The 15801-nt window shown below is 40.9% G+C and overlaps 2 protein-coding genes across 5 annotated transcripts in view; both read right to left on the bottom strand.

Annotated features, from left to right (window-relative positions):
* Positions 1-2911: 2911 nt before the first annotated feature.
* Positions 2912-7891, bottom strand: TSPAN6 (tetraspanin 6). 3 transcript variants are annotated; one of them, XM_004324109.4, is made up of 8 exons: positions 7758-7891; positions 6689-6877; positions 6363-6437; positions 5415-5513; positions 4993-5127; positions 4600-4683; positions 3774-3879; positions 2912-3136 (listed from the first exon to the last, which is right to left on the bottom strand). In XM_004324109.4, the coding sequence occupies exons 1-7, from the start codon at positions 7842-7844 to the stop codon at positions 3811-3813; spliced, it is 738 nt and encodes a 245-aa protein (XP_004324157.1). In that variant the 5' UTR covers positions 7845-7891; the 3' UTR covers positions 2912-3136; positions 3774-3810. The 3 variants fall into 3 exon arrangements, with proteins under 3 accessions (XP_004324157.1, XP_019787796.1, XP_019787797.1); XM_019932237.3 differs by having other exon boundaries at positions 6836-6877; XM_019932238.3 differs by lacking the exon at positions 6689-6877 and having other exon boundaries at positions 7758-7884.
* Positions 7892-8100: 209 nt separating this feature from the next.
* The window catches only part of SYTL4 (synaptotagmin like 4), a 203744-nt gene continuing 196043 nt past the window's right edge, over positions 8101-15801 (bottom strand). Inside the window, exon 23 of one of the 2 annotated variants that reach the window (XM_073799504.1) lies at positions 8101-8248. In XM_073799504.1, coding sequence (XP_073655605.1) covers positions 8104-8248 — 145 coding nt within the window. In that variant the 3' untranslated portion in view covers positions 8101-8103. The remainder of the gene's footprint in view (positions 8249-15801) is intronic. The other variant, XM_073799503.1, reaches the window with a different exon arrangement.

Genomic DNA, 15801 nt, shown 5'->3' with positions numbered 1-15801 from the left:
AGAAAAGCAGCAAAAAGGGATTTGACAGGGAGGAAGTTAGCAGTGGTTTCCGAGGTTAAGTGGTTTCTGACTGGGCAGGTGGTTTCTATTATATAAACAGTGGCTTATATAGAATGAGATATTTAGATCAACAACTTACTTCACACAGAACATTAAGAAGCCATTGTAATTAGATTCACTCCCTCATTCATTTCATTAGCATTTGCTGTGCTCTCATAAGTGCCAAAGTCTACTAAGCTCCACAGGGTAGAGGGTACCTAATAGAAAAGCCATAATTAAATCATAATGGCTTTTCTCTCATGAGGAATCTGGGCGAAGCTTTAGACCCATGGCTTAAAAATGAAAGTCTCATTTCCCTGAAAGTGTTTCAGTTTATGTATTCTTTTCTGATATATTCGCCTTTTGTTTTCCTTTTTGAATTAAAAAAGATTGGTTTGCCACATCACAGGCAAGGTGTCAACCTTGAAGGGCAGCAAATTTTAAAAATATCAAATCTCAATGTATCTTATGTATGCATGAGGAATGGTAGTTACAGCTTGTGTTAGATTTTTTCCTACAAATACAAACAAAAGCCATACAGAATAGTCCAAAGGAACCAAAGTTTCCTCAGTTTCACACACACAAAAGTGCATACACTGCTTTGCTTCTCATAATTTAATCAGTTTGGCTGGCTGGCATCACTGTCAAAGTACCAACTTGGATTCTGACAGGAGGTTAAAAACATCATCTCAAAGAATCCTGTGTGAACTCTGAGGAAAAACAGAAATGGCATTTATACCTTGTATTAGGGATTTATTTTCCATAAAAGTTTGATGCCTACAACGTAAACCCAACACCTCACAGGAATAGGCCAAAGCTGCCAAGCTTTCCACATTTTCAGAAAATATACCCTGTGGAGCTCTGCTTCTCAAAGTGGAGCTGAGAGCCGCCTTGCAGTGGGCAACCTGGTGCCTGGAAGTGAGACAACCCACAGGATAGCTTTGGCACACTGCAAAGGTGGAGGTGGATTTTACAGCCCAGTGTGCACATGCACACCTTAACTAGAAGGGACTTTTGTAATTGGCCATCCAAAATAAACCCACCTTAAAAATAAATACACCAACCCACCTTAAGGGCAAGGCAGTGTGTTTTTTCTCTTCCTACTTTCCATATGTCCTGGGTTTTTTTTTTCTTTTTAATAATGAGGAAAAATATTTAACTTTTAAAAAAACTGAAGAAAACTTTAAAAGGTTCTTCTAGGCCACCCTAGTGAAAAACAGCTATTTGAAAATTGCTGATTATCCTTAAAATAAATCTGATTGTCCTTTAAATCCTTCTTTAGCTTCACTTATTTCAATAACTCTGATTCACTGCATTTGGAAAGCCACTAGTTTTCAATTGTTTTATCCCTATACCTTATGTCAAAAGTCACCCATCAGGGTTTCCATGGTGGCACAGTGGTTAAGAATCCGCCTGCCAATGCAGGGGACACGGGTTCGAGCCCTGGTCTGGGAAGATCCCACATGTTGCGGAGCAACTAAGCCCGTGCACTTGCAACTACTGATCCCGCATGCCTAGAGCCCGTGCTCTGCAAGAGAAGCCACCACAGTGAGAAGCCCGCGCACCACAATGGAGAGTAGCCCCCGCTCTCCACAACTAGAGAAAGCCCGTGCACAGCAACGAAGACCCAACGCAGCCAAAAATAAATAAAACATTTAAAAAGTCACGCATCAAATGTTTTAATGGAGAATATCCTTTCTGTGTAGTAACTCCAAGTACTTTAAAACATGTACCCCAAAATTCATTATTAATCTTTTTCAACTAGTAGTTTTTATCCACTTTCCTTATAACTGTGATTGATTCCCCTTTACCATCAAATTCAAGGACTGTGTGAATGTGTGGCAATCAGATGAGCTAGGTCCTACTAATGGATATAGAAAGAAACTCAAAAGCAAAGAAAGAATTCCCCCATTCCAACTCCAATTTTAATTATTAATTTCCTTACTAGCCTGAAGGTACAAGTTATACCTCTCCCTATCCAACTTCTTAATGTAAACTATACAACAAAGAGTCTGATCTCTAGGAGAATGCTAAGCATATGCTATTTCATAGCAAGGAATGTAATCCTTTCACAGGGAATAGTTTATGTAAACAGGGACTTTTTTAAAATGAGAGTCAAGACCTCAGTTTTATATTTCATATCTAAAACTGTACTCCAAGTAGAAATATGGGGCTTAGCTTTCTCAGTGGAAAACAACCACCCCAGATTTTCCAAAAGTTAAACACAATGACTTTAGAGGAAAACACTATTTATTGTGTAAAAGATTTATATTTATTAATCAAAGGCACAAAACAAAACTAAGACTATTAAAAGTTAACCTTAATGTTGACAATTCTTATCAACCTGGTAAGGAAATACCAGCTAAAGCTAATGAAGATGAGTTGCTTTAAATTCCTAAGGAGAATACAATAACTCTTGGCACCATTAAGTAATAATTAGAACTTTTCAAACAATAGGGGAAATATAAATGTTAGTATAAATACCTAAATTTCGAGGCAAAGAAATGTAAAGTGTTAACTGTGTTGCAACCTGGTGTATCACAGAGGACTGGTAGTGCCTTTTATAGTCTTGGGTGCCTTAGAGGTCAGAGACTGTCATTACTACCGTTTGGCAACTCTGATGATGGGTGTTATTCAACCACTGGCTGGAATTAAATTACACAATGTGACTCTCTGCCTATCAGCAGAACAGAGACTAATGAAAACATTTTAACTTCTTGATGCAAATTATACAATCACACCAGATAACCCTGGCTGCGAAAAGGTCCAGTTTGGAGGGATCAATTTTCGATCACACTACATTGACAGCAAACTCACAGTGACTTTCAAAAGCCACACACTGAGAAAAAAAAAAGTCAAGAGGAACACAGTATTGCTTCATTTACAATTTACTAAGCTCTTCCAGTGTTTCAGAGTGACATGGGGATTTCAACTATCTAACATGAATGGGACAAAAGGTGGACTTCGAACATATCAAGCAAATGTCTTGATCGAATCAGACTACTGGTATAGTTTTTCAATCTATCTGTAATAAATGTCGGTCTTCCATCCAGGCGATCTTGTAATTCACAGGGTTGGGGGTGGGGATGTTAATATCCTAAAATTAAAGAAAAAAAGTTAATTTACTTATAACCCAAATTTCAATATCTGTATTCCTTTCCACACATTTTAATCTAGTCTGCTAATGAAGACCTTCACGTGTTCCCAGTCAGTGGCTCAATTCAAATGTGAAGGGTGCCCCAGGGATTAATTCAGCCAGCTACAGTTCTCACGTTTTACCATTCAAATACTGAAGTTATTGAAGCACATGTTTCTCCAAAATCTAGTTAAGCTAGATGAGTTTATGGCTCTAGTAACAGTCCACCAGAGGACTGCAATAAATGAGAATTAGGTAAAAGACCAGGGGAAAATGCCGATATTGACCAAGAGCAGAGTGTACTTGCCAGGTCACTATTGGGATTCTTCACTTCTCTACACTAGGTCCAAATCTGTTAGAAAGGGGACCACTTAGGATCTTTAGGCTGACATGTGCAGGTAAACCCAGAGAGGCCCTTCTGTCCTTTTTGGCCATGACTTGTATTGAGACACAAGTGCCTATGCAGGGTTACACAGTAACAATAACATTTGAATGCACTGCTGGACATGACCTTCTTGGCAAACTCAGTCCATCCATCACATGTATAGGCTGGAGTAAACACTAACACTGAGAGAGCTGAGGATCAAAATGAACATACCTTAAAGTTGGAGAGGAACAGGCCCGTGTTATGCTGGTTACACTATCTCATACTGGTTATTTGTTATGGCACGAGAGAGGCAGTAGGCTAGAAAGATTCCAATCAGCTGGAAACAAAATACAAGCAAAATTAAACACACATATACATACAAAGCTTAAAGACCTCAGGATACAGGTACATTCTCCTTTCACTTCTAATTCACTACCAATTTTCTTAAGTTTTTTTCTAGAGTAAGCATATAAGTGAAGTCTAACTACTACTGTGATTGGAATTTCACAACCACCACTGACAAAAATCACTCAGGAAAATCTTGAAGTTTGGGGAAACTTTCCTTACTCTTCCTCTCAGTTATCAGAGCAAAAAGGATATGGCTTAGAATATGCATCTCATCAAGTAAAATCTCCATCTATCAAGGCAGAGATTCTCTTGGAGGATTCTAAAACAATGCTGTGATGATGAAAATATTCTGTAATACCTGTTCTGTCCAACACGGTGGCCACTAGCCACATAACTTTTGAAAGGTGGCTAGCAGCTATTAGTGCAGATTCAGACAGACCTAGCAGGGCAGGTCTTAGAGAACTCTGTAGTTGTGGAAAACAGTGTGGGAAAACATAAGATGCAAGACAACCAAAAATTGCAATGAAAAGAGCAAAACTACTACATCTCTACTGTGATGAGCAACTGAGGGTTTTGTGAAAATATGACTTCTCTAAAAATGCCCTTGCTAACCAGGGCCCTGAAGCCAAAACTGAAGCCTTCAAAGTGGAAATCTTGTAGCTTACACCTAACAAGCGTGATGAAACATTTCCTAACTACAAGGACTTACCTGGAAGCAAGCAACTCCAAAAGAAATTCCCGCAACAACTCCCATTTCTGATTCTATAATGGTCATCACCTTTATAAAACAACCCTAATGGAAGAGAAAAAAAAACATTAAGTACAGCTCAAACCATAATAAATACTTTGATCACACATCTCTGCGAAAGATACCTTAGCCTTTTATTGTTCTTTTATTAAAATTTATTCTTTCATAACAGATCCTGTCTCCTTTGAGGAACACAGGTTCCACCTTTTGGATTATGCATTTAAGTGTGAAATCAAGTCACCAATTTTCTGAGCTTCAGTTTCCTCATTTATTCAATGAGAATAACACCTGCTCTATCCTATTTCAGATTACATGTATTGTGAGTAAAAATTAAATTCTTTTTTTACTCCTTACTTCATTGTTTACTTTATCTGCATCTCTCTGAGGAGAACAACCTTCAAGTTTACAGCAGCTCTTGGGAAATCCTTTTTCTGAGTAATAATTAGTATCCTTCCAATCTCTATAGTCGGTGACACCACAACAACGCAACTGAAAAAAATCCAACAGAAGCATTTTTAGTTCATATTACCACTTTGTAGTCAAACAATTTAACCATCATCTTAGATTATACTTGGTGATCTCTAGCTTAAGACATATTTTAAAGCAGCTGTTCTCTATTGGCATTATAATTCATGAGATTAGCACTTTGGGACTAGCCTTACTTTCACTGCTATAGTACAAATGGACAACGTCTGGTAGGCAGGGCCCTATCCTCTTCTCTGAGGGAATAAGGAATATGTTCCCCTCTTGAGAATCCACCACCTATGACCACTTACCGTAGTTTGAATCTTGTCTACTGCATCGCTTCTATAATCTCCCGTAGTGTTATATTGCTTTAAAGCTTTCTCATAATTATTCTTAAAACTGTTCTTAATCTACAGCAAAGAAACACAAGGCCAGTAAACAAAGATTTTAGAATGTTCTTTTGGTTTCTAGGTCAAATAAGAAATTCCCACATCTGACCAAATGGTCCTATCTTTGATAGCAGCAATGTGTATGGTAATTAACTTCTATGGTCCAATCCTGTCTTCTAAGCAATGTAAGTTTAGCTAAGGGGATTCCTAAGCAAAACATTCCAGTACAAGATGATAACGACTAGAAGTTCAAAGTGCTGTGGGAACATATATTTATTCAAGTGGCAGCTTCCTTCTGCTGTATCTCCTCCCACCCTCAATCTTTCTTCACTTTCAATTGAGTACACATTTGATGCCTATGGGATTTTTAAGCTACAAAATCTCACTCTGGGAGAATGCACTACCACTTTGCACTACCACTCTCACTGATGAGCCTTCAGTACTCATTGAATGACTTCCTAACCCCAGATTTATTAAGGTTTTGATGAGTGGAGAAGGTATCAATTTTCTGTTATCAATTTTGTGCTTTAAATAGTTTCCTATCACTAAAGTTATAAATTGTACTATCTACACTTTAATAGGTACTTATACACAGAAAAATGACTGCAAATACAAATAATTATGGGTACCTTCAATTTTCTTCTGGTGACTATCAATCAGTCTTTACCAAAAAAGTGGGCTAGGTTTTTTTTTTTTTACCAGAAAGTCATTACTGTCAGCTACAGGTTGAAAAAGTCAGCTTTAAACACAGCTGTAAGTGATTTTTTAAACTAGTGAAAGCTGTCGCTTAACTCTATTACTTAAATTTATCCAGCTTTATCTCTTAGAGGATAAATTTTCACATATTAAGGTTCCCAAACTCAGGCTTACCTCATGTCTGAAAACAAATCCTACGATGGCAGCGACCAGTTCAACCAAAAAAATAAGAGTCAGAAACATTGCATACTGCAGGATAAAAAGAAAAGTCCAAGTCAGTTTATACATCACAGCTGCAAAGGGAGTCAATGTTCACATTTTTATGGAAAAGGGCAGGGAAAACACAAAGGTGGGAATTGGCAGCTACACTGTTACTTGCTAAGTTTTCATAAGGAAGAGGAAAAATCAAAAAGGGCCATGCCTAGTTCCAAGAAACAAAGCCTACAACATATAAGCCTTTTCAAAAACCAACAACCAATTCTAAGAAAGCAAGGACTCACCAGTTTTAGCATCCATGCAGAAGCTCGGCAGGTAGCAAAACAGCCGAAGGTGCCCAAAAGAATAATGACAGTGCCAGTACCAATGAGCACGAAGGGGACATTGGTGGCCTTTTCATTTAAAAGGGAAAAATAATTCTCTAGGCTCACCTTGCCCCAAATGCCAACAGCAAGAAGGATAACACCAGTGATCTATGTGGGAAATCAGAGAATTGAGAGTTACACACTGTATACAGCAACATCTTCAAACCACAAACCACTAGGTGTTTAAGAAACAATAGGTGTGAGAATTGATGTAGCAGTCTGTGGCCAAAGAGCTGTGGCTGGGATATGGTAGACAAGCGGGGTGGGGCTGTACACAAGAACAGGCCTTGATAAATCCACACGCTGGATCACTGTGGCCAGGACAAAACCAAGGGGCAGCTAGAGAAGGCACCTTGACAAAATTCTTAAACTTTATCTGTTTTTTTGCCCTAGGAATCAAAACTTAACTGTTTTACACCCGCCTTAGGAAGAAAACCTTTCCGCAGGTGGGGGTGGGGGCGGGGGGAGTGTTTCTAAGAGTTCCAGAAACTTTCCCCTTTCCCCCAGTTCAGTGATGAGCACAGGGTACAAAGGGATGGTACACAAAGCAAGCCCAAGGACAGACTGGCGGGAGTGGAGCCATTACCATACTTACCTGCAAAATACTCCCCTCTTATGAAGCAGTGGAAAGAAAAAGACTATTATGCAAGCGAGCCCTCACCGGGGCCGGGCAAGCCTTGCCTCTCCAATGGTCCGGGGACACCCTCTGTTTGCTCTGGGGGGATTCACTCCCTTACTCGCCCCCCGCATCGAATTCCAAAGCTAGGCACGTCTGGGTCCCGGCTCAGCCTCTCAGCTGCCGTCGCCCGACACCCCGACCCGCGCGGGCGAGATGCCCGAACCCGAGCTCGAGCCCCAGCACGTCGTCACAAGCGCCGGGGTCCCAGCAGCGACCGCCGCCCCAGCCCCACCAGCGCCTCACCTCCCCACTCCCGATCCGAGCTCCCTCCGGGATCCCCTCCCGTCCCCGGGCGTCTCCGTGTCTCACCCAGAAGATGAATGTGTAGATCAAGAGGACGCTCTTGAAACAAGTGATGACCGGTTTGGTCTGCAGCCTCCGAGACGGGGACGCCATGACTAGCCCAAGACCCTGCCCCGCCGCGCCAGGCGATCGGAACAGAGTGAGCGAGGCGCGGAGCCCCCGAGTCTCCCCGGAAAGTGCCGAAAAGTTACGAGCGTCTGCGACTGAGAAGAGCCGGAAACACTGTACAGTTTTCTAGAGGGCAAGGTCCGGGAGGCTGTCCGGAAAGTGACGGCAATTTCCGAGCGCCCCCTGCCGAAGGTTGCCGAAAACTCTACCCAAAAGGTTCTAGTGTCGGAAATTTCTTAGATCTTTAAAGGGGAGCTTGCTTCATTTTTTCGCTCAAGGAATCTTTCCCGCCCGCCACCCCTCCCCCTGACCTTATGACTATCATATTGTTTCTAGCACCAGCAGCACCAGCAGCGCTCTGAGATTCGGCCTCGCCGGCCCCTGGAGCCCTAGAAGGAGAAACAGAAATGGAAAGAGGTTAAAAGTGACCTAAGAATATTTTATGACATAGCAAAATACTCTCAAGATATATATTTCCAAAGAGAAACAAAAGCAGATCGCAGAGCGATACGTCCAGTCACATGTTTTTAGATAAAAACCGAAAGGAAAAGTGCAATTTGCCTGAATGGTAGAATTACGCTGATTTCTTTCTCCTGTTTTGTGCTTTTCGATTTTTGAACATTGTTTTATGAGGTGGGAAGGGGGCATAAGAATAATAAGAAATAGTCACTTGTACGAATTCCAAAGGTAGGTATGAAAGATAATGAATTTTAGAATTTCTCTACAAGAATTTGCCAAGCTCCTTTATCCCTCTCCTCCCTTATTCTCTGAGTAACTTGGGAGTTGAGGAAAAGTGTTTTAAAGTACTTAATCCTGAAATGTAAGTTCAGCTATTAGCTACAAACTTCAAAAAGGGAAGGCACTACAGAGAATACAAGGTAAATGTGACCCCCTTTTAAATGTTAAAACTGAAAGGCACTGTATTATTCCAGCCTTCTGATTTGTCAGATCAAGAACCAGCTGATCACAAAGAGGCTGAAATCATAGGTCATACAACTAATAGCAAAGCCAAAACTAGAGATAACTGTGCTTTGCAATCATCTCCCCTATTATACAAGCTGTTTATGGTATTTGGTGTCTGCTTATCCCTAAGAAATTCTCCCAATTGTTTAGATCTTCCTAGAACTTGAGACCATGTGTTCCTAAGGACTTAAACTGTTAACAGGATGAGAATGAATCACCAGAAAGTTTCCAGTCCCTTATGTCCACAGGCAGCCCGAAGTCAGACTTTGGGATAAAGTGGAATAAAAAAAAACCAGCCCTCTTCACGGTCTCCTAAATACTGGAAACCTCAGGAGAGGGATTTTTTTTTTAATCTATTAAGGTCTGGTTTCTCAACTAAAGTATAAGCTCTTTGAGGGAAGAAACTGTGTCGTGTGTGTGTGTGTGTGTGTGTGTGTGTGTGTGTGTGTGTTATTTCTAGAGGCGTGGGATTAGAAGACAGTATCAGTTTCCTAACCAACCAATTTACATCATCATTGACACAAGCTTAACATTACAAATGGACATTTACTGTATTGCTATGACAATAAGTCTTGCATTAGTGAAGAAGAGATGGACACCTAAACTTTTTGCTCAAAACCTTGCTTTAGGGCTTCCCTGGTGGCGCAGTGATAGAGAGTCCGCCTGCCCATGCAGGGGACACGGGTTCGTACCCCGGTCCGGGAAGATCCCACATGCCGCGGAGCGGCTGGGCCCGTGAGCCATGGCCGCTGAGCCTGCGCGTCCGGAGCCTGTGCTCTGCAACGGGAGAGGCCACAGCAGTGAGAGGCCCGCGTACCGCAAAAAAAAAAAAAAAAAAAAAAAAAAAACCTTGCTTTAAACATATACCACAGAACCAGAAAACAGGAAAGTTCCATTAACTTGGTCACACAGAGCTTCCCTGTGCTTCAAATATTGACCTAGGACCAGCTCCTATAGCACCATGCCAGATGTCTGAGGTCCAAGAGAGCAACTACTGGAGAATTATTGCACTGCCACACTTTATACTAAAATCTTATCCTAAAATTAGAAAAGCCTAACACATAAATGCTTGGAGAGAATGGGTAAATGATACAACTATACATCTTGTAAACACTAAGCCAAGGTCATCAGGCATAAAGCAGACATCAACTTTTAAAGTACCACATATGCCATTAGCTACAGGAAATGAGGTTGAGGGGGGCTCTAAGTATAATTAAAGCTGTCTCCCTAAACTAAATAGCACTATCTGAGGGGTTCTCATATTAAAACAAAAAAGTATCAAGGGAAGTCTTGCTAAATTCTTGTCATCTTAAATGGAAGTTTTATCTGAAGCTTAGGTTTGTACCATGTCCTGAAAGGGATTTTCATTGTGAGCCTGAGAGCAAATAAATACTTCTGTGGCTGAAGAAAAAACAAAATAGTCAAAGCAAAAGCCACATCTTATTTCCAAGAATGTGTTGATTTTCCTCCTCTCCCTTCCTCTGCCACTCACAACGCTGCTTTGTTTGAATAACAGTCGGTGCCAAATTAAACCGAAAGCTGACATGGAATTTAATATTCCTATGGCCACAACACCTTGCACCAGAGCCTCCCACCCTGCTACTCGCCCCCACCCCGCCCCGTTGCCATGCCACCAAACCCAGAAGTTCAGTTTAGTTCAAATTTAGGCCTGGGTCTGGGTCCAAACCCAGACAAAGGGGCATCTCATCCCATCTAGGCAATGTAACAAGTAATTCTCTAGGTTATAAGATTATTCTTTAAAGTATTAATAATGACTGCAATATTGAGCATTGACTATGTACCAACCACCGTTGCTAAGCAATCAACAAGCGTTGCCTCATGCTTACATTACAAAAGCCCTTATTGTGAGGTGAGGACTACCACTGCCCACATTTTACAGATGAGGAGACAGGTTCAAAGAGGCTAAGTAACTTGCCTAGGACTAAGCCCTGGCAACTTCTGTTTCCCTCATCAGAAATGGGGCCCACTCTGTGATGAGACATGGCTGCCATTGTACATTTAAACACAAACAAGGGCTCTTTGGAGCCCCTGAAGTGCAAGAACCTCAATGGTTTCCCCAATTCTGCTTCATACTTGGGGTGTTTTGTTGAATTTTACTTTTGCCTTCACTCAATAGCCCAATCACCTAGGAGGTAATCCTGTGCATCCCAGAGTGGTAGAGAGTTCAACAGTTCTTCTGGTTCACCCTCTTAATTTCTCCCTCTTTTCTGAGCACAAGAACATGTTTGATGCCGAAAAGGTAGGAAAAAGGGAAGATACCTTTCTTAAGTATTGTTGCTGCTTGTTTTACATTCAATATTTAGTATAGATTTGTGTCCCTTCCCTATTAACTTCCTGTAACTTTCAAGATTAGATTTAAATGTTTTTCTTTGGCATTTAAATGATGCCTCCCCCAGCACATGTATCAACTTATTTCCTACAGCTTTTCCAAAGTGAATTTTCTTTTCCACAATAAGCCAGTATGATTATCTTCCCCAATAAATAAGATCTGTTCCCTACTCACTTCCCACTCTCCAAACTCAAAATTCCTGCCCCCCAACTTAAGGTTCAGCTCAACCCCAACTCAATGAGAACATCCTCCCCCCAACCCCCCACCCCAGCCCACACACATACCTTTTTCTTTAACATCAGTGCTTATACTCTGACTACTCATGTTAACTCATACCCTTAGTCCATTACTACAGTACCTGCTTTCAGTACCTGCTTTTTCTCTACTTACTTGTCTTACATCCTGTTGTTCAGAAACTACTGTGCCCCCTTTTATACTCTCCAGAACCCTAGGACGCAATGCTCAGTTGATGAGCTCCTTTGGTGCTCAGTCAACCCCTGTTCAGCTCATTGGTCATAGCTGGTCTCTGAGGCTAACCACTTAGTAGTCACTCAAGGTTTGATTAAGTTAAATGAAATTAAAAACTAAATGTCTAAGCCATCCCAGTGTCGCACTGACATAAACCAGAAAAATTAAGTTGATAATGTCTTGGGACATTACTACTGCTTGTCTTAGGCACCAGTAAAAAGACATTAGGCATTTTGCACAGAATGCATCTTATCTCTTATTCACATAATGATCTTACCATTTTCATTTTCTAATACCTTTTCTAGAATCCCTCCAATTACCTTTGGCTAAGTGCCTATCGTAAAATCTTAAAGCACCTTCTACTTATTTTCTTTTTTTTTTTAAAGGAATTTTGCCTTTAATTTATTTATGGCTGTGTTGGCTCTTCGTTTCTGTGCGAGGGCTTTCTCTAGTTGTGGCGAGCGGGGTCCACTCTTCATCACGGTGCGCGGGCCTCTCACTATTGCGGCCTCTCTTGTTGTGGAGCACAGGCTCCAGACACACAGGCTCAGTAATTGTGGCTCACAGGGCTAGTTGCTCCGCAGCATGTGGGATCTTCCCAGACCAGGGCTCGAACCCGTGTCCCCTGCATTGGCAGGCAGATTCTTAACCACTGCGCCACCAGGGAAGCCCTACTTATTTTCTTAAAGTGTCATATTTTACATTACAGCCATCAGATAAACATCATTTAAACACATAACTTAAACATCATCATTTAAACAGATAATTCATAGGTATAGTTTTAAAAATTAGTTTCCTGAATAGGAATATCTTTTTATTCCTCTTGTCTTTTCGGATTCTCTATGAATCCTTTCTTCCCTTTCCAGCCTTGATCTTGCCTCTTTCCAAAAGGCTCATAATATACTGTTTGAGACACAGAGAAATGAGAAATACTCCTAAACGGTATTAAAATTTACATTTCCATGTCAATTTGTCTTAGTCCACTTTCTAAGAAAATTGTTTCAAGTCTAGGCTTGTTGAGCTTTGCTGAGATCTCAACTAGGCAAGTCAGTTTCCATATCTAATATTTCTTAAAACAATATCTTATTGACTGCTGAGGGGCTTCATATTAAAAGTCTTGAAGTTGAAAATGATACTGAACTTTAAGAATCTTAAAACTTTGTATGCATGAATGTTGCCAGTCTTTGTCTTATCTTCCCAACCAAATCATAGGGAAAGGTGTTTTGTTTAACTTTGTATCCCCACAGTGTCTAACATAGTGTTACCCACACATAGTAGGTGCTGAAGAAATGTTGGTTTTTTAAATTGACCCCACCTGTTTTGAGCAAGGTCTTCATATTACCCATCCCAGTGTTTCATACAAATGCTGCCCCTCTTGTCTCATTTATCCCCTTACTTTGATATCCCTATTATTTCCATAATCTCTCCTTCATTTTCTTCTTTAATCTCTCTCTGCCAACCCTCTGCCCTGCTCCTTCCAGCCCTAAGTGGGACATGAGGCCTTATGCAGCATCCTCACCTTAGCACGTGCTGGCCTCTGTGTTTGGTGCTGGGGGTATGAAGAAGACTAAGCTGTGGTCCCACTCACAGGCTAGTAGGGGACAGAGATGAGACTGAGATGAACAGACTAGTAGAATAGGGGACAGAGATTGTCATATATCAACAGTGACAATAAGTGTGATAAATCCTGTAATTGAGACATGTACAAAGTGATATGATAGAAAGGAAGGTGAAGTAAACAAGTTCTGGCTGGGGTGGGCTGAGGGAAGCTTCTCAGCAGCAGTGATGCATATGGTCTCAACAGCCCAGGAAAGAAGGGAAAGGGTTACAGGGTAGAGTAAATATATCTGCTCCAAGCTACCACAGTGTGAAAGGAAGAGCAAGAGGTTCAGTGTGTCCAGAATGAGGAGTCATGGGGTGAATGTTTAAAACTAGGCTGAGGACGTAAGTGAGGTTTGCTTGTGCGGGGTACGGTGTGCCCTGCTAAGAGCTGCGACTATACTCTTTGCCAAGAGGGAGCCAGTGAAGGGATTTTTTAGAAAGAAAACAACCCTGGTAGAATTTATTCCTCTGCTCATTCACTAGCTCTCTCTCCTCTCTCTCCATCTCTCTGTCTCTCTTTCTCTCTCTCTCTTTCTCTCTTTCTCTCTCTGTCACACACACACACACACACACACACACACACACACACACACACACTCATTTAATAGATTCACTATTTCCTAACACATAAGTTTAATGTAAACTCCTATATCTGATTTCAAGGGCCTCACAATCTGGCCCTACTGTATTTATTCAACTTTGTTTCCTACTGCTCCCCTGAACCCATCTCCCCTCTGAGCTAACAATGAGCCCTTGTACATGTCATTTCCCTTGCCTGAGAGCAGACCACAGCCCATGTCTTCCCACAGAGACCTCACAGTGTATTCCATAGCTTTTGGAAATTTATATGGTCTTGTACAATTTTCTAATTGTTTGTGTCCCCCTTCTCTCCCGTAGTAAACATAAACCCTCTGGGAGCTGGAGAGTAAACTCCATAAGATCAAGAATCACACAGTTTTTACTCATCACTGTCCTCCGGTTCTTAGCTTATAATAGATGTCCAATGAAGGTTGGTCCACTAAACACACACAATTGCAGTTAAGAACATTTTTGTTACAGCCACTATGGAAAACAGTATGGAATTTCCTTAAAAAACTACAAATAGAACTACCATACGACCCAGCAATCCCACTACTGGGCATATACCCTGAGAAAACCATAATTCAAAAAGAATCATGTACCACAGTGCTCATTGCAGCTCTATTTACAATAGCCAGGATATGGAAGCAACCTAAGTGTCCATCGACAGATGAATGGATAAAGAAGATGTGGCACATATATACAATGGAGTATTACTCATCCATAAAAAGAAATGAAATTGAGTTACTTGTAGTGAGGTGGATGGATCTAGAATCTGTTATACAGAGTGAAGTAAGTCAGAAAGAGAAAAATACCATATGCTAACACATATATATGAAATCTAAAAAGAAAAAAATGTCTCTGAAGAACCTAGAGGCAGGACAGGAATAAAGACGCAGATGTAGAGAATAGACTTGAGGACACGGGGAAGGGGAAGGGCAAGCTGGGATGAAGTGAGAGAGTGGCATTGACTCTCTATTTTTACATTTGGTATTTTACACTACCAAATGTAAAATAGATAGCTAGTGGGAAGCAGCCACATAGCACAGGGAGGGCAGCTCGGTGCTTTGTGAGCACCTAGAGGGGTGGGCTAGGGAGGGTGGGAGGGAGACACAAGAGGGAGGGGATATGGGGATATAAGTATACATATAGCTGATTCACTTTGCTATACAGCAGAAACTAACACAACAATGTAAAGCAACTATACTCTAATAAAGTTGTTAAAAAAAAGAACATTTTTGTTGAATGTGTGTCTCCTCCAATCCATGAGGGCAAGGATTATCTCCATTTTACACATTGATGTCTATCAGGTATTGATACCTCGAAGAGTGTGTGGCACATAATAGATGCTCAACAAATATTTGTTTAATTAATTATGGATTAGGATGTCAGGGATTTTGTCCACCATCCTTAACACAGTAGATGTTTGATAAACTTATTAAATGAATGAGGCCAAGACCATGTCTTTGCTTTCTTTATACAATGATCACACTGTTGAACACATGATTAACACTCATTACATATTTTTGATCGGTGGATGGGAAATGAAATGGGCTTGCTACTGAACTTTTTATTATTGTAAACACAATTCTTCCCTTCATGACTGAGAAGGGGTTACCAGTTTGCTTACACACACAAGGAAGAAATCATTTCTACAACAGCTAAAAAAAAATTCTTCCAGGACAATGCATTTAAAAGGATGGAAATTAAACTCTAAGGGGAGGGAAAGTATCAGGAGCTGTTCTGCACTGTGGTAGAACAGTCTCATTATCATATACTAAAATGAACAAAGCTTGCTTAGTGAGGAGAAACACAGCCCTCCATAAGAGATCATTGGGAAACAGCTTAGCAATGGCTATAACCTTGCCATGCAGAGATAGATCATCTCAATTGGCTTAAACAACCTCCCCCTAAAGCTTCTCTAAGCATGCTTTGTCTCCACTCTTATTACAGGAAATCAGTTTTGATTCTGCCGGCTAG

This window comes from Tursiops truncatus, chromosome X (genome assembly GCF_011762595.2).
Source record: "Tursiops truncatus isolate mTurTru1 chromosome X, mTurTru1.mat.Y, whole genome shotgun sequence".
Classification (NCBI taxonomy): domain Eukaryota; kingdom Metazoa; phylum Chordata; class Mammalia; order Artiodactyla; family Delphinidae; genus Tursiops; species Tursiops truncatus.
Note: the sequence above shows the minus strand (reverse complement) of the source record. Positions and strands in the feature narration are given on the sequence as shown.